The sequence below is a fragment of the Manacus candei genome, unplaced genomic scaffold (assembly GCF_025592945.1).
Source record: "Manacus candei isolate 608988 ecotype Guabito, Panama unplaced genomic scaffold, ASM2559294v1 h1tg000015l, whole genome shotgun sequence".
Lineage (NCBI taxonomy): Eukaryota > Metazoa > Chordata > Aves > Passeriformes > Pipridae > Manacus > Manacus candei.
The window spans coordinates 23616858-23642959 of NW_026138063.1; the positions used below are offsets into that span (position 1 = coordinate 23616858).

The following is a 26102-nucleotide window of genomic DNA, read 5'->3' on the forward strand; positions in this document are numbered from 1 at the left end:
ACAGAAGAAACCCCACACAACAGATGCTTTTGGTTTTTAGCCTGATTTCCTTACAGCATCCAGGGCAGCCACACAGCACACACAGACAGCAAACACACAATCTTTGACTCGTCCCTACTCATGGCTTTTGACCAATTTTAAACCGGTTGGGGAGTAGGAACCCACAAAGCATGAAGTTCCTAAAATTTTGTGAGGCAAAAGGTAAGAACAGGTAAGAGCTTACTAACAGGGCTATGAAGGCAAATGCTAACCAGCAGCATCAGAACTAGCACAGAAGAAAGGCACAGCAGTAAGGCCAGCTCAGCTCCAAGAGCCACCTGCTCCATCAGCAACAGGAGAATCCCTGTCATGGCTACCTGCTCCAGGAACAAGGTAATCTTCCATACTAGCCCAACAGGCTCAGGAGGAGCTTACAGCCAGAGCCAGGAGACAACACAATCCTGTCCAAGGCTCCCTTTCCAGCAGCCCTGCTTCCCAGGGCCAGGTGAAAGCTGTAACCCTAAACACCCAGTGGCAAATGTTTTGTAGGCTTGGGCACTCCAGCATGTAATTAACATTCTGCTGTTTTCCTCTGTCTGAAATATTTCCTCTTTTGCACTTGCTTAGCTGGCTTTATCCAAACGTAGATCTCCTGGAGGCAGGGACTGGGTTTCTGTCACTGGAGGTGGAGCTCTTCATGCAAAGCACAGGTAACTTCTGAGTGCTGAAGCAAAAGTTTTATATATTTATAAATATATATATATATATATATAAAACCTACATATATACAATTTGTAGTACAATTGTTCTGTAGTTACAATTGCTAATGTTAAAATAAATTAGAAAAAAAATGAAAAGAGAGAACTACTCTGCTAGGAATACAGCACTGACTGAAAAACAGGAGTAAGGCTTTGGCCCCAGTTGATGTATTCTGGGAATCAAACGGAGGTGGTGATGGACACAAACATGCCATGGACAGCCACAGGGATGTCAGGGACACCCACTTCCTCAGGGTCAGCATTTGTTTCTGCATTTTTCTGAGCACATAAATAATCCTCCCTCACAAGTAGCCCTTATGAGAGACTTATCCCAAATTAAACTGACAAAACAAGTCAATTGCTGCTTGTGTGTGTATGTTCAGACTTGGCACATTAATTAATATATGCTTCTTTTTGTGAGAGTTCTGCCCTTTCTCCTCATGCCAAGAATGGCTAAATTAATGAGTGTCTGTGACAGGAGGTGGACAGCTGAGCCATCGGGGTGAAATGATTCCTAAGTAACATACAGAGGGACTCAAACAGGGAACAGTTCACACCCCTTGGCCCTTCCGGCAGCAGAACCAGAGCAGAACTCCATTCTCCTTCCTTTTCCCACTTCACAAAAAGCTTTGGTTCCTCTGCCTGTTCATAGACCTTTTAAGCTAAGGTATCGTGATGGAATAGGGATGTTTATGTGACAAGATGATCATATTTTGTGTGGCTAGAAGGCTGGTCCTTTAGGTATAAACTCAAAGCTCCAGCAATCCAAGGATCCAACAGGTAAGACCTCCTTGAAAACCTTCCAGCGAGGTACAGTTGATTTAAATACAAAGATATGATCTCATTACAGGGGTATTTGATACCAGTCCTCTAGCTAATTGATGTTTTCACTCAAGTACCTCAAAGTGCTGGATGGTTTGATCAGGGGCAGGGAAACAGAGGGATGGGAGATGGATGGGGGAGAGCATCAGAGGGATGTGGGAGGAAATCAGAGGGATGTGAGGGAGTTGCTGGCTGCTGCCCAGACCCATCTGTCCATGCAGCGGCAGGTTCCAAGGCGGTTCCTCTTGCTACAGTCACCTGTGCTACAGAGCAGCACCAGCTCACCATCGGAAGCAGCAGGTTGTGACAAAGGCGTTGTGTGCCAGCGCCTGGGAAAAGCTGCGCCTGGTTTTGTCCACTGCAGGGAAGAAATGCAGGGCCAGTGTTAAAGCTGCCTGGCAACAGAGGCTGGGAAAATTGGTTGTTTGGTTTTTTTCCCTTTGAAAACGTGAATCAGTCACTGACATTAAAGCACGTGGAGGAAAACCCAACCCCGCAGAGGCAGCGCAGGGAGAGGGGCCATGAGGGAGCTCCCGTCCCCTCGCCTCTCCTCTGCTGCTCCCGCACGGCCCGGTGCGCTCGGCCGGCTCCCCCGAGGGCCCGGAGCCCCGCAGAGGGGTAGGGGGCACCGGCAGCCCCCGGGGGCACCCAGCCCCGAGCCCTTACGGGGGGCAGGGGGCAAGACACGAGCTGAGGGCGGGCCTGCCCACTATCTCCCAGCGGGCTCCTGGGCACAGCCCCGTGAGGGCCGGCGAGGCGGGGCCGAGAGGACAAAGGCGGCTCCTCCCGTCGGCGAGCACGGGGGTCCTGGGTCCGCCCCGCCGCGGGGGCCGCTGGGCTGGGCAGCGCCCGCCGCGGCCCCTCAGGACTCCCCGCCCCAGCCGCCCCCGCGCCGCGGCCCCGCCCCGCCGCCCTCCCGCTACGCGCGCTGCGTGCCGGGTATTGTAGTCCAAGGAGGCGTTGTCCACGGCCGGGCGGCGCTGCGCGAAGACCACATCTCCCGGCATGCAGCGCGCTCCGCCCCCCCCCTCCCGCCGCCTCCTCGCCGTGTCGTTGCGACCGGCTTGGCGCTCCCGCCCCCCGCCGCGCTCGCTGTCCCGGGGCAGCCGGGGCGGCGGCGGCTCCGCGCGCCAGGCCCGGCCATGGCGCTCCCCGCGGCCGCGCAGCCCTGCCCGTAGGTGCGGCGGCGCTCGGGGCCGGGCGGGCCCGCGGGGGCCGGGCGGGGCGGGGATGCGCCACAGAGGGACTCTGAGGGGGCCGGGCGGAGCGGGGGGCGCGCTGAGGAGCCCGTGGGGGCGCGGAGCACCCGGGGAGGTGGGGGATCGCTGGGGTGTGAGGTGGGGCGAGGTGTCCCTGAGGGGAGTCGGCGGGGTGAGGAGCAACCGTGGGGCCGCGTTCGTGACGGGGGACAGTGAGGGGAGCGGGAGGTGCTGGGGCGGGCGAGGGGGGCTCAGCTGTCGCCAGGGTGGAGGGGAGGGTCGCCGAGGAGTTCTGCTGGGGACAGAACTGGGCGGCACCGGTGGGGGAGCAGCCAGGGATGGTGCAGGGTTGGGGTTCCCTGAGCTGGAAGAGGCGCGCTGGGGAGCTGAGCTTTGCCGGCGAGTGTACGGGGGAGAGTGGGAGCAGAGGGGTACCCTCAGCGAAAGGATTGCTGGGGAGCAGCAGCAGGAAAGGGGTGTCTGAAGACGATGATGTGGGTCGTGTTGGGGAAGGTGCTGGGGTGATGCCGGGAGTGGTGGTGAGGGGATGGAGCTATGGGGGTAACTGTCATGCCGAGGTGATGGGTGGGGAAAATGGTGCCTGAGACTTGATCAGTGTATATCATTAAGGTGAGGCTCCTTGACACATCTGGAAGGCATTTCTGTAAAGAATTGAGAAATGGGGTTCGTGAGAAGGGGCTGGCATACTTAGAGTGGGCTGGCAGGTTCAAGGAGAGCTGCAAATCAAGGAGAGAAGAAAGATGCAGGGAAATGAGGCAGGCTCTGAGAACCTCACATGAGAGCTGTGGTGTTCTTGCTTGTCGCAGTTAACCAGTGGATGAGAAATTATCGCTTTCCCGTCGTGCTGCAACATCCCAACCCTCCCTGGTTTTGCAGAAGCGAATGTCTGAGCATCCTGTAGGCATGGCTCACCTGAGAGAGTTTGCCAGCCAGGTAAGTGGTGATTAAAAATTTATTTTAAACTCATTTCAAGGGCAAACATAACAGTGTTTGCTCTTGATATGAGGGTTTCAAACAAATCACCAGAAAATCACTTTTTGCCACTCTTTATCTCTCTTGCACATGTCTCAGCTTACTCCTGTTAGCTGATTGACTTGTGTCTCCGTGCTGGTGTTGAGTGATAGTGTTGTGCTGCCAGACATATAGAAAAGCAGTTCTTCACACGCTACGGGGCCTTCCTCTGAGGTTAAATTTGCTTTTTGTAGGGAGACAGGAGTCACTGGGAGACAGTCTGAGTATTTTTGGGAGGGGAAGTCTAGAAATGGGAGCAGAAAAACTGTGTGCTGGCTGTGCCAGATGTACCTTCCTAAAGTGTTCGTGGCATTAGTCTCAGAAAAACAGTGCTTGTAACCTCACTGCATCAGAGGCAGTGATATTTGATACTGAGCAGTAACTCTTCTGAGAGATCTCAGCCTCCATGGATGCAGTTAAATGCTGCTGTTGTGATGGCATTTTCATAAGAGGAATGTGGAAGGATGATGTCATGACTTGGGACTAAAAGCTAAACCACATTAATAGTATTGGCTTGCATCTTCTTCCCTCTGAATTGGGTCGTGGGGTGTGTTTGATTATTGGCAGATGTCAGGACCAAATGTAGGTCCTCTTAAGCCATGTTTTGTGAGAATTTTGGGCATTTTTCTGTTCTCCTTATAGGTGTAGAATTACTAAAAGCCTCAGTGGTTTGAGATGATGCCTTCTGTGAACCTTTTCTGATTTAAAATTGATTTTCAATGCATCTTAGTTTACATGCTGTTTTTCACATCCACTGTTTCCCCAAAGTGTTTATGGAATTAAATGCAAATAGAGTGCCTGAGTGAGTCACTGTACAGGGAGAGAAAGAGAAGGATGCTGTCTGGTTTGAACTGAGTTCTGTAGCTATAGAGGAGGTTGCTCTGAAGTTTTCTTTGTACACAACATTCACTCAGGAAACTTATCAGAGTTCCAGTGGTCTCAGCTCTGAATTTATTATGGAAATGTGAGGCATTCTTCGATCTTGTCATCCTGTGCCTCTCTCATCTTGGAATAGGAAACCAGTCTGTGTTGTCCATTCCTCTGGTCTTTTCAGGAATCCTTGGTGCAACCTTGAAATCTGTGTAACCGAGGCTTGCTGGGAGGGCAGTAGGAACTGGCCTGAAGTTCTGTTCACCAGGATTTAGGGAACAGTGGGAAATACTGTGAAAATCAAGAGACTAAGACTTAGATTGGGATGTCAGAGGCTTGAGTTGTCTGATTCCCAGTTCTGGTGCTGATGGGCAGTGTTACCTTAGGCTGATCCCCAGGTTGTTCTGTGGCTGTGCCTCCATTTTTCAGGCTCAGGAGGCTGTTTCTCTCTTTCCTTGACTCCCCTTTGCTGTGTACATACAGCACTGTAGGTCTTTGGTCTTTGTCTGGAGCTCTGTGTGCCAGGTGATATATTTATATTATCCTGTTTAAAGCTCTGATCTGAGCTCTGTTTCTAGTTTTGTTGTTCCTTATGTGACCTTGAAGAAGCCATTCAGGTTTTTTGGCTAAGTAATGCTTTACTCCCTGAAGCAAAAGCATGCTGCCTGTGAAGCGAGTTGGGAGTCTCAAATTAGTGTGTATCAAAGTGCTGAACACAAACTTCCCTCTTGTCTATAGTCCAGAAATTCAAAACTGCCTCAGGTTTTGACAGTTGCAAAGAGCTGGGCACAGATTTCACACAGAAGGGAAACTTTCAGATGGTTTCAGATACAAGGCTGATTTCCTCAAAGAGAACACAATGCCTGCTGCAGACACCTGTGTTGGTGGCCCAGAGGTGAGTGTGCAGCATGCAGTGTGGGTAAATGCTGGGTGGGAAGTTGGGGAGCAGAGGAGGCAATGGGAAAAGAAGATGACAGGTTTATTAATACCAACTTCCTCCTTTCCACTGTGTTTTGGCAGAGGAAAATTGTGTTTGTTTGTTTGGCTGTTTGGAAAGTGCTCTAGTCAGAAATAACACTAAATGCTTCTGGTTCCAAATAAACCCTTGGAGGTTGCCAGGCTCTCCATCAGCTTCAGCTCATAAAATGTTGTGGCCTTGGCAATCTTCTGTTACAGACCTCTCCCGTATAGAACAGTGATTCCAATTCCAACCTACCACAGACCAAGGAAGTCTCATTTCCAAAAGTGTTTTAACACCCCTCAGTGTTTTATGTAGCAGATGCAGGCATGATTCTTGCTCTCGAATATTTTGAGAATGAGATCCAGCTGGACATAGCCCAGAGAGAAGATCTTCAGCTGGTTCAAGTGGTGTTTGCTTCTGTTCCCAATACACAGCTTATCTTTCCAGGCAGCAGCTTTGAAATGAGGGCAGATACTTACTGTAGGCTTTCTCTAGTCTCCTCTCAAAGACTATGGATATCACGTCTCTGCAGCTGGAGGGGGCAAAGTTGCCAAAGCCCATTCTTTCCCCATGAAGCAGCTGGTGTTACTGCCAGGCTTGTCTCATAACACACTGCAGTTCCTAATTCCTGATGGCTGCAGTGAGTTGCTCTGTTTTAAAACATGGCATCATCAGTCAGGATGGCAAACACCCCCACACCTGTCAGGACCTTCTTTCCTGTGCTGTGAGATTAGATCCCAGAGGGCAGAAGTGGAGCACATTACTAGGAGATTGTCGTCATCCCTCTCATGCTTTTTCCCTTCCTGTGCTTACAACAGAGATAGTGCATTGTGTGCTCCCCCCTCCAAGGTCTGCCCAGGCCTGCCTGAACCATCTCTGGTGCCTGACTGCTCTCAGTGGGGAGGAACAGCATGAGGCTTTCTGCTCCAGAACTGCTGTGTAATAAACATTCAGTCAAGCGAAAAGGTACAATGCAGTGACCATCCCTTAACAGTTTTACATGCAGTAGTGGAACAAAAAGCAGCAGCTGCTGGCCTGGAGTTCTGTTTTGCAGCCCTGGTGGGTTCTGTGAATGTGGAAGAAAATGGAAAGAACCTTAGCTGGTGAGCAGTTGCAAAGGTGACAGGTGCTAATAAGCCTCTTTGTGTTATCTATGCTCATTTAAGCAAGTGTAAAGCATTTCATCTGGATTCTGGTACCTCCTACTAATGAAGTTTTCCAGGTGTGTTTGTAGCAGTGCAGTTCCAGAACACGGATTTACAGCCAGGGTGAATCTCTGACAAGACAACTGGCACTGAGATAATTTGCTTTTAGGAGAGGGACGGATGGTGCTTGTTACACCCCTCACTGCAGTGCTCTGCCAGTGCAGGTGTGTTGGGGTAGGGGAGAGTCAGGCTCCTGCAGTGCATTCTTCTCCTCCCCTGCCCCCCCAGCCCAAGGGCCCAGGTGTGACTGTGCTTCTCTCCTGACAGAGCAGTGCAGTTCCATGGCTCTCCATTCCTGGCAGAACTGCATTTGTGCTGTTGTCTGCTGAGTGCTAAGACTTTTATGGCTATGGATCTGAGCATTTGCTTGTCAGCAGCAAGTTAGGTGTGGCAGCTCAAAACAGATTTTTTTTTTTTTAATGGACAAGGGCTTTTGAGCAGATGTCCTGCAGGCTAGCATAATTCTATCTGTCTTAGTTTGTCATGGGAATTCAGGATTGCTGAAAATGCCAGCTGGCAATGTCTTCTGTGGTTTCCACAATGATAGTTCACAAGGTGTTCCCCTGGGCAGACACTGACCTTCTTACATCAGGGATGGGCCTGTTTCCTCCTCCCTGTTTACAGAAAGTGAAGAAATTTGTCAGCAGACTCTGATCCTGCAGCAGCATCTGGAGATGTAACCATGGCTGGAATGACTCTGTACCTCTTGGCCCTATACTGGCTCCCTGGGTTCTGGCTGTTGCTGGGTCTGACTTGTGTGATTCTGACCACTGTGTCAAGGGATATATGTCCTCAGGTCCTCCATAGAGTCGGATTCTTGCCCTGTCACCTGAGAGGTCCAAAGCAGCTCCAGGTCAGTTTTGAAGTGGCAGGTACTGGGAAGGTAAATCCAGTACCTACAAAGGAAGTTTCCTGTTCCACCCTAATGTGGTGGGCTTGTCTCATCTGCCCATCAGGTTTGTATTGTTTTCCCTAGTCCCTTGGGCAGAATTTCCATGTGCTTGTCAGGAAGCTTTGTCTCCTTCACCACCCCTACCTGAACTGCTTTGTTCCACAGAAGACAGAATAAACCAACATCCAAGTCTGGAAGCTTGTTTACCAAGCTGTCCATGATTACAGAGCCCACCACATAAAGTGGTGGTTGTCCCAGAAGCTGCCTGCCATAGCCAGTGCTCTTATGTGTGGTGTCCTATTCTTGAGGAATCAGTCCTGATTCTCTGATATCTTATGCCAAGCTAAGGAGGGCAGCAGTCACTTCCACCTTGCTGTTTCTTACCTCATGGAAAAGTTATTTACATGGGAGGGGAGGAAGGTTTTCTTGCAGCTTTGCTTCCCTGCAGGATGTGGGTAGTGTTTCCTTTAGGAGCTGAGCAGGTGCTTCTAGGAGATGATCCTCTTTCTCTCCCTGATGTGTGGGAGTGGCTGATGTGGTGAGTGGCAGTTTTAGGGTGCAGTAGGTGACTGTGCAAAGTAACATCTGGGGCACATTGTTGCCCCTTCCTCCAAATAGGTCAAGAGGTGGAAACTGCTTCTGGTCTGTAGTGAGCCTGGACTAGCCAGACTGTTTTCCCTGCCTGCAGTCATCATTCTCATATTGTCTCCTGGCATTTCTCAAGCTCAAATCCTCTTCCTTTACCCTGCCTCCCTCTCTCCAGTCCCTGTTATGTGTCTCCAGTTCTTTTCATGTCTGCACATCCCCTCCCATCTGTTTCCAGTGCATTTGTTCAAAGTACAGCCTGTTTAGGTGTTGCTATGGATGCAAAAGGATATTTGGTTACCCTTCTGTATCTTGGACTGGAGTTTGTGTAGAAATCCTGTTAAATGAGCTGACTGTAAAGCTCACTTGGTTCTGCCTTACAGCAGTGCACTGGGCACAGAAGGCAAACAACCTATAATGATGGGCTGGCTTAATCATTAAGCAGCACCTTGGGCTGCTCAATGATGGCCTGCTGCTGGAACCTGGTATGAGATGGAAAAATGCAGCTTCCCTGCTCTGTGATAAAATCTGCCAGCTCAAGGCCCTTGCGAGGGAGTGGTCTGGTGTTAGAGGGGAGACCGACAAGTTCTGGGTGTGGAAAACTCCCTATAGCAGCTTGGCTACTTCCTGTAGGTCAGGTCATATTTTCCAGATTATTTTTTTTAACTATTTTAAAAAAATTTTAAAAAAAAGGCAGAAAAAACTAATCACAAAAAGCATTTTAGTAGCATGAAGCAGAGCAGAACTTCCTGCTGTGCAGCTGGACTGAAATAAATAGTATTAGAAGGTGATTGTGGTTTGTCTGCTTTTTCATCCATACTCATCTTAATAAAGTGTTAACTGTGCAGCTGCTGTTAGAATCAGTATTTCTCTGTTAGTAGCTTCCCAGTTGATGTGCTTATCTAATGGCGAAAATGCTATTTGCCTTTGCATCTGGGCGTGCCATCCATGGGAGAGGCTGTTCCAGAAAAGCAGGTCAGGCAGATGGAGTGTCCATTCTGCTCTCCTGCCTCCTTACTGCTGACCTTCCAAAAGATGTGAGGTTTCCTCAGCAAGCATCTGAGGAGAGCTGGGCTGGGCGCTGCCTGGAAATCAGGCTGCAGCAGAGAAGACAGCTAATGTCAACTGGTATTGATACCAGTGGAGTATCTCACCCTCCAGACAAGTAGGGAAGGGTGCAAATCTCTCAAGTCATTTCAGTCTTTGAGTGCAGGACGGCTGACTAGGGAAACATTCTTATGGTCTCTTGCTTGTTTTCATTGCTGAAAGAAGGCTGGTTCTGGTACACCTTGCTGGTCTCTATTGAAGTGTGAGCAGGTGCTTGCTCGTGGAGCTGCTTTGCCACCAGTTTGTGCCTCCAGCTGAGCAGTCCTGTCCCAGAGGGGCTGACACTTTCCATAAAGAGACTTGCTGACATTCTCTTGCTGGACTTCCCTCCTCTTTCTCTCCCCCTCCTGCAGAGGCAGAAAGCCTGTGGAAGAGGTTTCTTCAGTTCTGATCTTGGATATATTCTGTGTCAAGTTTCTCAGACTTTGATATGTGAGTTTTGGATGAACTGATGAACACAGTAGGTGCACAGATGTGGAGATGAGCTGTATGGGTATGTGTGGTGCTCCGCAGCCCTGGGATCTAACGGAATTATCCCATCCCTGCTTTCTGGTTTAGCACTCCAGAGTGGACCCTGAGGAGCTGTTCACCAAGCTGGAGCGGATTGGCAAAGGATCGTTTGGTGAAGTGTATAAAGGGATCGACAACCGCACCAAGGAGGTGGTTGCTATCAAGATCATTGATCTGGAGGAGGCTGAGGATGAGATCGAGGACATTCAGCAGGAGATTACAGTGCTCAGCCAGTGTGATAGTCCCTACATCACCCGGTACTATGGCTCATACTTGAAGGTAGGACAAAGCATGGAGGTTCCTTGCCAGCAGTTTGGGAATGGTGTGGGCTCCTCTGTGGGTTCTGCAGCGGATGGTGGCACACAGCACTGGAAGGTGCCCAATGTGTGAGTGTCAGTGTGGCAACAGGAACAGCAGCAGCTCACTGCATTGGTGTGCTCTTAATAGCAGACTGGGCTTTAAAACACTTGTTAAGCACATGGAAATGAGATTCTGTGTGTTACCAAGAGCAGGGCACTTCACTGGAGAGAAAATTGTTCATTGAAGACTGACCTCTCTCTCGCCTGACCATTCCTGAAAGGAAGTTTGTGGAATACTTTTCCAGAATAGCACAGTCTAAGGTAGTACCACTGAGGGATTTATGCCTCTGGAAAGACGAGAAGTTTGAAACTGTACTTTGTGATCTTGTGATCACCATTTCATCAGAAATGGTGAAAAGAATAGGAATATGGAGGAGTGCTGATATGCTTCCACTGAGAACAGGCTTAGGAATCCCTAATGGAAGCTACTAGTAGTGATGATCAGAGGTGGCCTCTGCATACTGTATGCTGGAGGTGAAGGTAACACTGGGACTGCAGCAAACAGTTCCTGAGTTCTTTGGATCCTGAATATTCCTTGCATATTTTTCAAAGGCCAAAAGGCATTTTCTCAGCCTTCTGCTGTAGTTTCGTGGGCCTGCTGTTTTTTCCTACCAGGACCTTGTGAACCTCAGTATGGAAATCTCTTCTCTGAGGAGTAAGATGTCTTGCCAATTGTACCCTTCAAGATGGCAGCCCTGTTAATGAGATCAAAGGCTGCAAAGCTCCCTTGCCATTGCCAAGAAGGAGTTATGCTGGATGTGCTGTTGGAGAGGTGCTAAGTGGCTCCAACCTGAGAATAAGCTTAATTCTGTGGGCTGGGCAGTCTGGTGCCTGTAGGGGCACTTGCTTAGATAAAACTGCAGACTGAGATTTAGAAATGTACTGGAACCAGATCCACCTGTGTCAGCAGAAAAGAGGGAGCTGGGAGCTCCTTCCTTGACCCTCTAAGAGCTGTGGTGTGCAGCATCTCTTGGATTGTGGGATTGTGTACAGGACTACTCCCATGTCTTGCTGCCTCCAGGTGTTTCACTTTTCTGCCTGCTTTTATTACTGTCTTTGCTCTTGACTTGTGCTCTTGCTTGCAGGGCACTAAGCTGTGGATAATCATGGAGTACCTGGGAGGAGGTTCAGCCCTGGATTTGGTAAGTACATGGCAAGCTCTGCACTATGAAAACATTGTCTGGAGCCTTGGTTTGTGAAATGCCCGTGAGCCAGACACTTACTTGCCACATACCATCTTTTTGGCAGTCCTGTGCCTGAGGGGTGTGCAGTGCAGGACAGACATGCTGGTTATGCTTATCCTGGGACAGAGGAAATGTTTGTGCAGAGCTCAGCTGTCCAAGCACTGTCCTCCAACAATACTGTGCTGCTGTATGATGGGAAGAGCCAGTGAACTGAAAAGTGACAGCAACCAGTTGGTTTTGAGCTGTGTGAACCTGTACTTCACCATGTCAGAGTTACGGTGTTCAGTGCTTGCATGGCTCAGCAGGGCCGTGGTTTGTGATCAGGTTACCCCAAATGTTAAGAGAATACAAATGCAGAATATGCCCGTAGGCAAAGTTCTACTGTGCTGTGTTCTGTCACAGGATTTTTCTCTTTAATGCCCGCTTTTCCAGAGCAGTAACCTGTCATGTAGGGGGAAAATGCTGAGCCTGCAGTGACTCACAGGAAGGTGTAGTTCAGGGCTGTCATCAGCAGAAGTCATCTGAGTGTCAGAACCTTGGTTATTGCACTGGGAAGGCAGGACTTGGTTAGAGGAGAACTGATGGAAAGCAGAAGAGCTTTGATACAATACTCCAAAGCCTGAGGGTTGATGTTGTCTCCGGGCTGTTGCAGAGGCTGAAATTCAGTTGTTTGTGCTAGCAGAGAGACCTGAACAAGAGAAACTGTTAAGATGTTCTGTTCACTAATGTATTTCCAGGCCAAAGCAAGAGTTGAGCATCCTGCTGTTTGTTTGGGAAGCCTTTAATAGACTGATAGACTAGCAGAAAATCCCCCAAAGTTTTTCCATTTAATGCTTCCAGGTGCAAAGTCCAGCATTCTGCTTGGAGAATGTGCACCAGGCATGCAAGTACTTCCTGCTGAGTATGACCTTCTGGGCCAAGGTTTCCAAGTAATAAACTGAGAGCCTGAAAAATCTGAGGTGTCAGTCACCCTCTTTTAAGTCATCTTTCTGCCCTTTATCAGCTGAAGCCGGGACCGCTGGAGGAGACTTACATAGCTACTATCCTGAGAGAAATCCTAAAGGGTTTGGATTATTTACACTCAGAGAGGAAGATCCACAGGGACATCAAAGGTAAGACTGGAGAGCTCAGCTCCCTTTCTTGTCAGGGACATTAGTAACATAGAATTCAGAAGTATCATATAGCGATAATCCGTGAGATTTCAAAGACTGTTTCTCAGTGCTCCTTTTCCTGTTAGGTTTCTGTTTTCTGAATCCGATGCTTGTCACTGTATCACAACTCATGCTTTTCATGTCTTTAGGTGTTTAGAGTAAAGGGATCTGTAGCTCTCCTCTGGCACTTGGAGTTTGGACAGGCAGGGAGCTGAAGCAAAGGAGTTGATGAAAGGCATGCTCAGATATTAGCTGACTCATGTCTGGACATCTGGTTTGCTGGTGGACCCCAGGGGTGTGCGTGCTGGTCATCATGGTTATAGCTCACAGTGAAGGTGAGCTGTCCTCATGCAGGGTTCACAGCCCTAGAAAATGAGGGCAGCTTGCATCAGCTTATCCTGTTACTGGTTTTTATAGTAATTGACCTCGTGCAGTGTAGAGTGCTGGCACCTGCCTCCTGAAGAGCAGTGTCACAGCGAGCCCAGAGCATCAAAAGACAGTGGGAGGATGGAGGGACAGTGCTGTGGAGCCATGGCCAGTGCTGGATGCTCACTCCTCTGACCCCCTGCAGGAGGGGAGGTGAGCAGGCAGAGCACAGTAACCTCATGCAGGGAGATAAGGAGAAAAGATTCCATTGTGTATGTGAGACTGCACATTTCTAGGGCTGCAAGACGTGCAGGGCTGTTGGCTGTCAGCAGTGGGAAAATGCTGAAAGTTTGTAGGCAGGGTCTCTCTCATGATGAAAAGTCCTGCAGAAAACCCCCATTCCCAAACCTGCACAATGTTACTGTCTTATGAGTGAGTGGGAAGAAGCATAAGACTGGGACTTGAGCTCTTCAGAAGGATCTGCAATTTCACCTGTGCTGAATGCTACACCGAAAAAAAAATCAAGGCCATTAGGGGCCATGTTGCCCTGCCTTCTTTGTGTGGCCAGGTGTCACATGTAGTTGATTGTGTGGCCCTTCACATCTGCTCCTTGCTCCTACCATAGCAATATTCCTGTTATGATCCAGCCAAGTGCATGAACTTGTTCATGTTACCCGGTGGAGTTCAGAGGACGAGAATGGGTGTGAGGCTGAAAATCCAAGCTGAGGGTTATCACTGGGGGTGAAGGAGAATGGCATAGGAGGGCCCTTCTCAGTGTTCAGTTCTGTGTGGGCTGGAGATTCAGAAGGCAGCAGACTTAATGCTGATTTGTGTGAACAGCTGCCAACGTGCTGCTTTCGGAACAAGGAGATGTGAAACTGGCTGACTTTGGGGTGGCTGGACAGTTGACGGACACCCAAATCAAGAGAAACACCTTTGTGGGGACTCCATTCTGGATGGCACCAGAGGTCATCAAACAGTCTGCTTATGACTTCAAGGTGAGTTTGGGAGCAGGAGGGTTGCTACTTGGGCCTACTTGGATGTGGTGCTAGGACTGGAACAGGGATTGGAAGTGCTGCTTACTACAGGAATGATTCTTTCCTGTTATGGTTCAGGGTCTCCTGGAGAAGTTTGTGTATTAGACATGAAATGCTCCATCTGATTTTATATAATTAGCCTTTTGGCTGTCCTGAAACTGTGTGTTTTCATGTTGTAGCATTGCTCCTCATTCTTCTGCTTTCGTTCTTCTGCTTTCAGGCAGACATCTGGTCCCTTGGAATTACAGCCATTGAACTAGCAAAGGGAGAGCCTCCAAATTCTGACTTGCATCCTATGAGGGTTCTCTTCCTGATCCCCAAAAACAATCCTCCAACACTTGAGGGTCACCACAGCAAACCCTTCAAGGAGTTTGTGGAAGCCTGTCTCAATAAGGATCCTAGATTTGTGAGTATTGCTGCCCACCCGTGGACTCAATGATCCTTGTGGGTCCCTTCCAGCTCACAAGATTCTGTGACTCCACTGGAAGTCAGTGTGCTGCATGTTCAGTGTGCAGAGATGATTGGATGTGACATGCTTTCCTTATCTGCTCCAGAGGCCAACAGCTAAAGAATTGCTAAAGCACAAGTTCATCACACGCTACACCAAGAAAACCTCATTCCTAATGGAGCTGATTGATCGATTCAAGCGCTGGAAGTCAGAGGGCCACGGAGAAGATTCCAGTTCTGGTGATTCCGATATGTACGTACATGTTCTGCACAGAGGAGTGCCTACACAGCTCAGGTCCTTTTCCCACCGGGGTTGGAGATCTTATGGTAGCTCAGAGAGACCTGTGAGCATCCATTTGTGGGAACAGGTGACTGCTGCCTGAAGAACCAGGCTGTTACCTCCTGTTCAGTGGGACCCGGTTCTCTGTTCCGGTGTTAACCTGTGGAGCTTCTTTGCTGAGTGTAAGGAGCTGTAGTACTGACAAGAAACACTTTGGGTGTAAATAGTAAAACAGGGCTCTTGTTGCCTGTGTTTTGTGTCCATTCCATTAAGTACAAGAGCGACAGGCTTTAGTAACTGTGGCAAGAGCTGTGTTGGTGTACTCATGGGTAGAGCTTTGCTGCTGCTGTGCAGGACAGTCAGGTTATGGGCCTCGGGTGGGGAAAGGGCACTTGATTGCCAGAGTGGTATCACAGAACTGCTCTTTAACTGTAGTGGCAGTGACTCAAGGACTCTGGGAGATTGGCTTGTAACATCTAAGCCTGAAATTCTGAGCTTGTATTGTCTTGAAATTCTCCTAAATTTAATTAGCACTAGAAGCTTCTTCAAGCATCTAGAGCAAAAAGGTGACTGTGATGATTTGGAAACATGATGTAGTACTTAGCTCAGATCTCTCAGGTGCTGTGTATGTGCTGTAGAAGTGGTTTCTCTTTAGGATTTTTTTCTGGGATAAGGAAATGCCTGGAGATCTGCAATGATATGGCAACACAGTGGGACAGAGCTTATGACTCCAGGACTACATGGGCAAACCCCTGATGTATGGAACTGAGGATTTGTGTTGACCTTCCCCTTTTCATTTGCAGTGATGGAGACGCAGAAGATGGAGACCAGGGTCCAATCTGGACATTCCCACCAACCATTCGCCCCAATTCCTTGAGCAAGCTGCACAAAGGAATGGCTCTTCATGGTTCCCAGAAGGTCTGTGTGCTGTCTGGTCTTTCTGAAGTGGACTGAACTAACACAAGCTTTTGGGTGTCTTGGGGAAGCCACAAGGCACTCATGTTCTATCTAAAATTTACTTCAGTCTGGCACCCAGAGCTGGTGCTCCAGAATTGCCTTTTCCACATTATCAGAGTACTGCAACCTGTGGCTTTCCTAAAACCTGGTGAGGGGACTGCCATGGAAGTGGTGTGAATTCACCAAAAGCTTAGTACTTTACACTTACACTTAGTACTTACACTTGTGTGCCCTGGGAGCTTTTGCATGTGCTTGTAACTTCTGTTCCTGTTGCTTTCCAGCCTACTGAGCCCATTAAGAGGCAACCACGGTCACAGTGTCTCTCCACGCTTGTTCACCCAGTTTTTGGGGAGGTGAGTAGAACCTTCTTGGTGCCTGTGCTGGTTGGAGATGGAGATACCTGACATGGATAAGTAAATGGGAAGGATTTGGAGAAGGGAAGTGCAGTGAAGTATCTAGTAGGGTTAGGGGATTCTGAAGCATTTGTGCCTCTGCTCAGAGGGCTGGATTGTATGTGGGGAAAGTGAGTATGTCCCTGGCGTGTCCTCCCCAAAACGGTTGTGTTTGAAAGCAAAGCATTACCCTGTTGTCTTCTGGTGAGGATCAGATAGAGGAGTCTGATCCTCACCTGTCTCTCCTGTGTCTTAGGCTTGCTGGTTAGGCAGCTCTGGACTCTGATGTCTGTGGCTGAAGTGCAGCTTCTGTTAAGGCAGGCAGGTACTCGAGCTGGCCTGTCACTGTGCGTGTCCCCTGCTGTCCACAGCACAGTCACTGAGGGGAAGGTAGGTGGGTTAGAGCAGCAGTCAGCTTTGCTGGTTGCTGGACCATTTCTTGATCTACACAACCTGCTACTAGTAGCATGCCAAGGCCCAGGAGTTCCCTGCCACGTATCCTCTGGAAGGCAGGCAGAGAAAATGTGTTTGGAAAACCCACCCTGTTCCCTGCCTTATGTTCAGGGTGGGGATGTGGAGCTGAAGTAAAAGCTGCCATTAATGATAGGATGGTGTCTGTATCAGCATAAAGGTGACTTGTCTTTTTGGGTGATGTTCTCAGGGAAGAGAAGAGGAGGATAATCATAAGGGGGGGCTGGCTACGGGCTCTAGTTGCCCCTTCCAGCAGGAGTGTAGGAAAGGAGGTTCTGCTTCAAAAGAAATCACTTAGGCACTGCATGTCAGGGTTCTTCTTGGGGTGCTGGTCACAGAGACCCTTTCTTCTGTCCTGAGGACTTACTCTTTTCTGGATCCTGATGGGGTGGCCCAGCAGAGAACTGTGCCTTTTCAGGGATAGTTTCTGGACTTAACTCCCTTTTCTCAGGTCTGGTGCTATGTGGAAGGAGGGTTTGGTGCGTGACAGGAACCAGAGGTCATCCCAAAAAGCAGATTACTGAGACAGCTCCGCTTTGGATATTGGGACTTCATCTAACTGAGCTCTTCTGTACTGCACTGGGCTTGACTTCCAGAGGTCAGAGCATGAGGCCAGTGTTCTGGGTCTTGTAGGCCTAGACCTGTAAGATTAAACCAAATTAAAACTATGTTGGTTCCTGATGCAGGCAGTTTGGTTGTGCAGCACAGTCACTGACATCTGGGTCTCTGTTCAGTTTAGGAGCCTCCTGGGACAGGGCTGTGAGTATGAATGCATTTTTGTGCTTCTCCATACCAACCTTGTTGTAGCAGTTCCAGGTGGGAAGTGGCTTCTTGGGCATTTCATTTCTGCTACTTTGACTCCCTTGCCCCAGTTTGTTGATCCTCCTTTCCTTTGATTAGACTTTCGTGCTGGCTCTGTGGATCCCACCGAGCAAAATCAGGTGCAGGAAGGGTTTTGGGCAGTCTCTGAAATAACCTGGCCTTTGTGTGCATTAGAGGGGGCTTGGAGGGAAACTTCTCCAAGCCAGAAATCTGCTTCACTGCTGGTTGCACGTGGTGTTCTTTTCAGTTCTAATTTCCTACCAGTGGCAGACTTCCTCCTTCTTACTGTTGAGTGATTCCCTCTGACCAGCTAGGTTTGATCCCCTCTTTCCATAAAATAGCTGAAGCTGGGCTTTATGAATGGAAATCTGACTGAAATGCTGTGTGTAATCTTTTATATACCCTCCCTGCATGTGTGTTATTGGATGCTAATATTGAAAATGACCCATGGGGAGTTAATTAACAGATGTGGGCAACTGCAAATCTGGAAACTTTTTGGGGCAGGGAAGGAAAATGACATTTACACTTGGAGAAGCAGTGAGTTGGAGGCAGCCTGTAGGGTGAGCACAGTGCAGTGCTCTAATGTCTTGCTAACCTCCAGAGAGCTCTTCTGCAGAGAGAGAAGACAGGCCAGCACAGACTGCTCCTGTCACAGGCTGCTGGGCAAGCTGAAGGTCAGGGGTGTGGCATCAAAGGCTGATGATAAACTGGCAATTTATCTGCAGGACAGACCCTGTGCTTGTTCTGAGGTGGGCAGCCTTTGGTAGGTGGACATCAAATCCTTGGCTTTAGCATCACAGCTATTTTTGGCTTAAGAAATCTGTACCCTTGATGTGTAACTGAGTTGCCCTCCATGCCCCTGCCATTCTGGCTGAGCAGAGGTGTGTGTGGGTTCCTCCCACAGCTGTGTGTTAGGCAGCAGGTGCCCCACTGAGGAGACAGCAGCCCTTTTTGTCTGGGAACTATTTGTTCACAGTGGGGGACTTGGAGCACAGGGACGGCTGCAGCTGGGGATTAGTGTTCACATTTGTCCTGCTTTCCAGAGCATGGAGAAAAGGTGAGCTCCAGCAACAGGAAAGGCTGATCCTAAAATTGTGAGGCTTATGTAAAGCCCTTTAATCAGCGTGGCCTAATGGGAGCTTAATTGAACTGGACAGTGGTAGGCTGGCAGACGTTGCTTGTTCAGCAGGAGGTTTGATTGTTGTTCAACTCCTTGTGTGATGGTGAACTGGGGAAGGGCCTGTCATATCAGCACTTTTGGGAAGGAGGTGGGGAACTGTTGCAAGGGGTGGGAATGTGGTATTTCCAAGGACAGGCTCCTTCAGGGTCAGCACCAGTGACCTGTCAGGAGTTCCTTCTCGACAGAGGTGTAGCTCTTTGAATTTAACTGTTGGAAACGTGCAAGCAGAGGCCTAGTTGGAGTGCACTGAGCATGAAAGATGTGAACTGAGGCTTTTCATCAGGGCAGATGCTGCATGTGGAGGTCTTGGTGCATGGGCTTCCTTCCCTTGCTCCCTGGGTAAAAGCTGTCTTGGAGAGGAGTGTTGGAGGCCAAGGGGCTCAGGATCCCTGGCTTGACCGTCGTTTGCCTCGGCCTCTCAGTCACTAGAAGCAACTGAGACTTTTCTGGGGTTATTCAAAGTGGTGGTGACTAAGTCCCAGTGTTGGATATTTTCTGCCCTACCTGCCTTTGAGCCTGTGTGTGTGTCTGGGCACTGGGCTGTCATTAGCAGCAAAGGTGACTGTACTGCTTCAGGTACACCTGGAGTTCTTGGTGCTGTTACTACTCTACGAGTTTTCAGGGCTGTTGATCCATTTTTTATATCATTTAATTCATTTAAGAGTACATCCTGTTTTGGTAAGGACTTGATTGCCATTAGTACCTAGAAGAAAATCTGAATCCCAGACATTGGGTTTCCACCTTCCTGATCTACAGAAAGAGACCTTTTTGGTTTGTTTAAGTAGAATGTGAGTGACCTTCTGCACCCTGGTGGAGTCATGCTAAAAGGGAAAGGGCCTTAGTGCTGGACTGCTTGACCAGTGCTTTCTGCAACAAAATAAGGATCTAATGCAGTTTCTGGGTTGCAGCTCAAAGATAAGCACAAGCAGACTGGAGGCAACGTGGGAGCCATGGAGGAGCTGGAGAATGCATTTAGCTTGGCTGAGGAGTCCTGCCCAGGCATCTCTGACAAACTGATAGCACACATGGTGGAGCGGGTACAAAGGTGAGTGTCCTGAGTGTGAGCTGGCAGCTGTACTCCATGGGTGTGGGAAAGGTTGGTGCCAAGCAGTCAAGACAGACAAAAGTGAGTACTGGTGACAAGCTGCCTTAATAGTCCTTAGTCACTTCTTTTAGCTGCTTTCATGTAATGGAAGCAGCTCTTCATGCCCCAGAGGTCCTTCCTCACAGTGAAAAGGATTCTGTAGTGTAGAGGTATGTTGCAGAGCACAGAAAGATGCTACTATTCACCTTCATTTTGCACATATACCTATATACCTATGATGTCCTGCTGGTCCTATTACCCAGGTAGCAAGGAGTATGCAAAATCTCATCAGGATCACTTCTGGAATAGTAAGGTTTTGTTAATATGTATCTGTTTCATTGCGAGGAATGTGCTTTACAGCAGTATGTGCAGACAGTCACTGCTTGCCCAGCATCAGGTGTACAGAAAATACACAGGAAAGTGTGTTTTTCCTGAAGGCAATTGCTTATTAAACCAGTGAAGGAGTGTAATCTGGTAGAATTTAGTTCTTTGCTGTGTCAAACTTGCCTCCACTGCTGGCACCAAGTTCAGTCGTATCCATGTGTTGCAGGCACTAATGTCAGACCCTGATCACAGCTTTTCTCCCTTTCACAGCAGGCTATCCTAAATCTCATCCTTGTTACCAGCAGAGAAACTTAACATTTGGCCCTCCCCTGGTTAGCAAGCTGGAAGTGTTTTGCCATACATGTGACCAAAGGAGCCATCCCATGCTCCGTCTGCCCCTGTAGACACAACCCAGGCTTTGCAGTTTTTACACCCTTGAACTTGGGCTTTCTAAGCATCTGCTTCTGATGGGTTTAAGTCCGTGCCTTGTAGCTCAAGCACCCGTTGAATAGAACAGAATCATTAAGGTTGGAAAAGACGTCCAAGATCGAGTCCACCCTGTGATCAATCCCCACCTTGTCACCCAGCCCAGAGCACTGAGTGCCACATCCAGTCATTCCTTGGACACCTCCAGGGATGGGGACTCCACCACCTCCCTGGACAGCCCTTTCCAATGCCTGACAACCGTTTCCATGAAGAATTTCTTCCTGATGTCCAACCTGAACATCCCACAGTGCAGCTTGAGACCATTTCCTCTTGTCCTGTCGCTTGTTGCCTGGGAGCAGAGCCTGACCCCCACCTTGCTACAACCTCCTGTCAAGTTGTAGAGTGCAAGAAGGTCCCCCCTGAGCCTCCTTTTCTCCAGGCTGAGCCCCCTCAGCTCCCTCAGCCACTCTTTATCTGACTTCTGCCCCAAACCCTTTGTCAACTCCATTGCTCTTTGGACTTTTACACTCCAGCAATGTCCTTCTTGTCATGAAGGGCCCAGACCCGGACACAGGACTTGAGGTGGGGCCTCAGCAGTGCCAAGCACAGGGGGATGGTCACTGCCCTGGTCCTGCTGGCCACACTATTGCTGACACAAGCCAGGATGCCGTTGGCCTTCTTGACCACCTGGGCACATGCTGGCTCATGTTCAGCCACTGTTGACCAGCCCCCCCACATCCTCTCCCATCAGACAGCTTTCCAGCCACCCTGCCCCAAACCTATAGCACTGCAGGGGGTTGTTGTGACCCACATGCAGGACTTGGCACTTGGCCTTGTTGAATTTCACACCACTGGCCTCAGCCTGTCCTGATCCGTCTGCAGAGCCTTCCTGCCCTCCAGCAGATCAACACTCCCACCCAACTCAGTGTCACCCGTGAGTGTACTGAGGGTGCATGCACTCCCCTCATCCCCTCATTGATAAAGATGTTAAACAGGACCAGCCCCAGCACTGAGCCCTGGGGACCTCCACTAGTGACTGACCCCAGCTGGATGTAACTCCATTCCCCATCGCTCTCTGGACCCAGCCAATCCAGCCAGTTTTTAAACCAGCAAAGAATGCACCTGTCCAAGCCATGGGCTGCAGCTTTTCCAGGAGAATGCTGTAGGAGACAGTGGACTACATCCACAGCCTTTCTCTCATCCTCTAGGTGGGTCACCTGGTCATAGGAGATCAGGTTGGTCAGGCAGGACCCACCTTTCCTAAACACACCTGACCTCCTGGTTGTCCTGTACATGCTGCTGTCAAGCAAAGAAGAGTCCTAGATATTAAGGACCAAATGTACTGGCCATACTGGAGGGCTTCTGTTTCTGTGTCGTTCAGACTTTCAAGCAAATATGCCATGGGTTTTGTGTTGATCCCTCATCTAATAATCTTTTGATGCTGTGAAGAGAACACTCCCATCGTTCTGGCTGACCCACAGAGGTCATAGAAGGTGTCCCGGTGATACCTGGAAAACCTGAGTGTCTGGCTGAGCAAGAGGTGCTCACAAATGCACACAGGTGACTGCAGGGCAGATGTTTCAGCATCAATCACTTTTGTCAGCCTAGGAATGACACTGCTGGATGGGGCAGAAGCTCAAGATACATTTTTGTGGGGGACTTACAAAACCTCAGAGACCCTCTTGCTTTCTAGTGCTGAAAATTTCTTACTAGGTTAAAGCAATCTTGAAAGCCTGAAAAAAGTGCCACCTTGGCTTTTTTTTGTATTGCTATTGTTTGCTTTCAAAACTTTTTTTTATCTAGCAAAAACTGCAGGGGCAATGGGAATGGGGACAGACCTACACAGACTGACCCCTTCCCTCTCAGACCCACTGGACCCTCTCCTGGGGGGTGAGAGCTTCAAACAGCCAGAGCTGACCAGTTCCCCCCGCCCCGTTCTTCTTCCTCGCAGGTTTTCACACAGTCGGAACCACCTGACCTCTGCCCGCTGACACCCACATTCCCTGCTGCTGTCATGAGGGGGGAAGGATTTTTTCCAGCTTCATAAGAACTACATCTCTAATCCAGACCACCATCTGCCGTTGGATGTGACGTTGTGTGATGGACTCCAGGACATTTCAGAGCCTTCATGTTAGCCGTGTTTTCATGATAACCCAGGGTGGGGTTTGCGATGCAAGTACAATTTAGACCTTTTGCAGAACCCGAGATGGGTGGTCTAATTGTTTTTACAATGTAATCAATGCAGTTTTTAATTGTTTCCCTATGGATGTGTCCATTTTGGCTTGGTTTGATTCACAGCTTGTTTCTGGTAAATGCCTGGCTGCTGGAAAAGAGGGAGATTCTCTTCCACTGAGATGTGTTTCACAGGCGAGTCTGATGGGTTTTAGCCTCCTGGCCTTCCTAAAGAAGTGTTTGTGAGCAGTCATGTGTGAGTGCAGGGATGTTGGGAAGCTCTCCAGGCACTAGAGCCTCTGGGAGAGCGAGAGCAGCTCTCCAGTTGTTCTGGAGGATCACTTCAACCCCTTCACACACGAGTAACAAAACGCTTTCCAGAGCAGCAGCAGCTGAGCTGATGCGCTGCCGCTCTTTCCCAGCCTGTTGTTTCACAGGAGGATGGATTTGCTGACTGTACTTTTTTTTGGCTCTGGGACATCATTTTGTATTAGGCCTTGGTTCATCTGCTTCAGGCAACAGCAGAACTTGCTGTCAGTCTCTGGGAACCAGAAGGCAAAGTGGGTCCTTTTGCTGTGGGAGCTGGGGGGGTTCTTGTCCTTGGCGCTTTCAGCAGCAGAAGCACCCAGACAGGCAGGCTGGGCAGTGCTGGTCTCTGAGGTGAGCAGACACACTCTGTGCAGGCCCAAATGGGGCAGAAGGGTTAAGAAAGGGGAGTGGGTGGAACACAGCAGCCAAAGGCACTGACAGGGCTTTGGTTCACAAAGCAGAGGGACACTGCGTAGCAGTTCTCAAGGCAACAACCCGTCCTCTACAGGAAGGCACAAACTGGATGGCTTGCAGCAGTGTGGCGGGGCTGGGGGTTCCCAAAAGCTGCTCTAGGCATCCCCTTCTCAGCCTTTCCTTTCTGGCTCTTCCTTCAGCCTGGGATCTAAACTCGCTGCAGCCAGGGCTCTGCTCCAGTTGACAAGCTGGGGTGGTGTTTGCTAGCAGAGCAGTTAAAGCATCTGCTGTGTTGGTTGCTTAAGGTATTCCAGCAGAGCCATCCCCAAGGAGCTTTGCTTTCTGTGTCATACTAGTTTATAAAGCAAATCTTTAATTCAGGTAAGCTCACAGATCTTAAATCTACACTTTAAAGGTCTAGAAAAACAGACTTAGGAAAATAACCCCTGATAGCTGGTTGCCTAGAGACCTGCCTTCTAATTGTGTAAAGATTCCCATGAAGTCAGCAAGACCTCAGTTATCCAGATCTTTCTGTCTGGGTCTTTGTGTGTGGATGATGTGGCTCACCCCAGAGCTGCTGAGAACAGAGGCTGGAGCTGTTCAGCCACTTTATTAGAAGCAAGGCTTGATTTTTGGTACTTGGATTCAGACCTGCAGATTTTAAGTGCTCAGGAGGACCATATGTTCCCTCATCCTGGTGTGCAGTGTTCACTTTAGCTTATGACTATCCTTTATTCTTCCTGATGGATAAATCCAGGCTCAGCAGCACTATGAACCTGTCCCATAGAGCAGAGGTGCTGCTGTTGGGTTTTGCTGGATCTCTGCTGCAGAGCAGTGTTCTGCTGTGGTGTGAGCCAGCTCAGAGCCTACAGTTAGGAAGAGCAGAACAAACCCATTTTTCCCTTAGGAGAAGTTAATGTATAGACAGGAAACTTGGAGAGGGGGAAGGTAGAGGCTGCAGGCCAGCACAAGGGCTCCTGCTGCTTTTAAAGTTGCTGTTCATGACGGTAGCAAACCGTGTTGATAAGGTACCTGTATCGTTACTCACACTCTCTGCAGTGTAATGAGTAAACTTTTTAAAGGAAACAATCCCCACAACCTTTGTCCAGTACTCAAAGCAACAATGGGTTTAGTTTTTAAAAACGTTGAAAGGGATCTGCCACTTTCAATAAAGTAACAAAAACAAATGAGGCTGGTGTAACTTTGTGTTATTAGGGGAGAAGGATTGGTTCCAGCTGCTTGTCTCTGCATCCCTCTTGGTCTTCCCCCATATCACCCAGGAGACAGACCCAAGTACTTTGTGTGCAAGGAGGAACTGCAGCTGAAGGCATGTCTGTCCTTTCTGCTGGTGCTACGGGAAGTACACACTGCTTTGCAAAAGTGTGACACTGTGTTGGGGAATGTGAGGTGCAGGTTTTGCTGGAGTCTGTTCATTATCTGCATTATTTGGACTTGACTGTAAAAGCTGACAGCAGGGTATCTCTGCCTTCCTCTGTCTCCCTTTGCAGCTGAGAGAGGGCCCAGGCAGTGGCACAGGTTGCCCAGGGGTAATCTGCTGCCCAGACACAGCCCTGCTTGAGCAAGGGTTGGATCAGACACCCCTGAGAGTGTGACCTCAGGGACAGGATGAACACTTTGGAGATGCCACTTTAGACGTTTAAACCCTTGTGTGTGACCGTCCCTTCTCTGAGCAGGAACAGAGGTAAAGGCCACGGCTGGGGCTGTGACCAAGCTCTGCAGTGCTGCCTCACCTTTTCCCCCTTGCAGCCAGGAAGGCAAACTGACAAATGTGGTTCTGACTCTGCTTTTTTGGGGGAGTTTAGCTAAATGCCCCGTGCTTGCACTCACCTCAGCTGAGCAGGCTGTGCCGAGACAGGGGTGGTGCAGCTGGGCAGGTTCAGCACAGCAGGTGAGGATGCAGAGCTGGGCAGGGGGGTGCAGCTTGTGTTTTGGTGGCTGATGGTCTGCCTTATATAATGAAAGTCTGGCAGTGTTCCTCCATCAGCCAGGCGCTAACCCTGCCCAGCAGAGTACTTGACTCCTGGCATGCCAGCCCTGCTCCACTGGCACCTCAGCAGTGCGAGTGCTGCCAGGCACAGAACACCTTCTGCCCACACACACTGCTGATGCTTCAGCAGAGGTAAAGCTGGGGTGATGCAGCCAATATGAAAGAGGGAGGTGATTTCTCTGGTGAAACAGTCACTCCTGGGACAGAGAGAGAAGGGAGTAGCCACCAGAACAGCTCCAGTCTGTTGCATTAAACATGTGGTAGAAGTTACTGCAGAACTCAATTGTTGTGGTTTCTTAAGCAATGAAGCAAGACTGGGTTATCCCAGATGAAGGGCTAGCACAAGGAGGGAAAACTGGAAGTGCTGGGGTTGTTCAGCCTGGAGAAGGTTCCAGTGTGCCAAGGGGGGAAAGGCTTCACACTGACAGAGGGCAGCGTTAGATTGGATATTAGGAAGAAATTCTTGCCTGTGAGGCTGGTGAGGCCCTGGCACAGGTTGCCCAGAGAAGCTGTGGCTGCCCCATCCCTGGAGGTGTCCAAGGCCACCTGGGATAGTGGAAGGTGTCCCTGCTCATGGCAGGGGGCGTGGGTGGTGTGGGGGAGTGGAACTGGATGGTCTTTGAAATAGTGAGACCGTGGATCCTAAGCCATGTGGTCCCAAGTGCATCTCCCCTTTACGTACACCATGTGAGCAGGAAACCACTAAGTAAGGACCTGTTGTAAGCTGTTCTTGCTTAATGGTCCTGTTAAGGACACTGCTCATGCTTGTAGCAAAGACAAAAAATACTCCTGCAGAATT

At 49.5% G+C, this 26102-nt stretch overlaps 1 protein-coding gene across 2 annotated transcripts; it reads left to right on the plus strand.

Moving 5' to 3' along the window:
* The first annotated feature begins 2591 nt into the window (after positions 1–2591).
* STK25 (serine/threonine kinase 25) lies at positions 2592–24482 on the plus strand. 2 transcript variants are annotated; one of them, XM_051782462.1, is made up of 12 exons: positions 2592–2733; positions 3586–3712; positions 9969–10199; positions 11365–11421; positions 12467–12575; positions 13821–13978; positions 14238–14423; positions 14572–14717; positions 15548–15662; positions 15983–16054; positions 19475–19611; positions 22352–24482. In XM_051782462.1, exons 2-12 carry the CDS (start codon positions 3662–3664, stop codon positions 22389–22391), a joined length of 1302 nt encoding a protein of 433 aa, XP_051638422.1. In that variant the 5' UTR covers positions 2592–2733; positions 3586–3661; the 3' UTR covers positions 22392–24482. The 2 variants fall into 2 exon arrangements, with proteins under 2 accessions (XP_051638422.1, XP_051638421.1); XM_051782461.1 differs by having other exon boundaries at positions 2595–2737.
* Positions 24483–26102: the final 1620 nt, after the last annotated feature.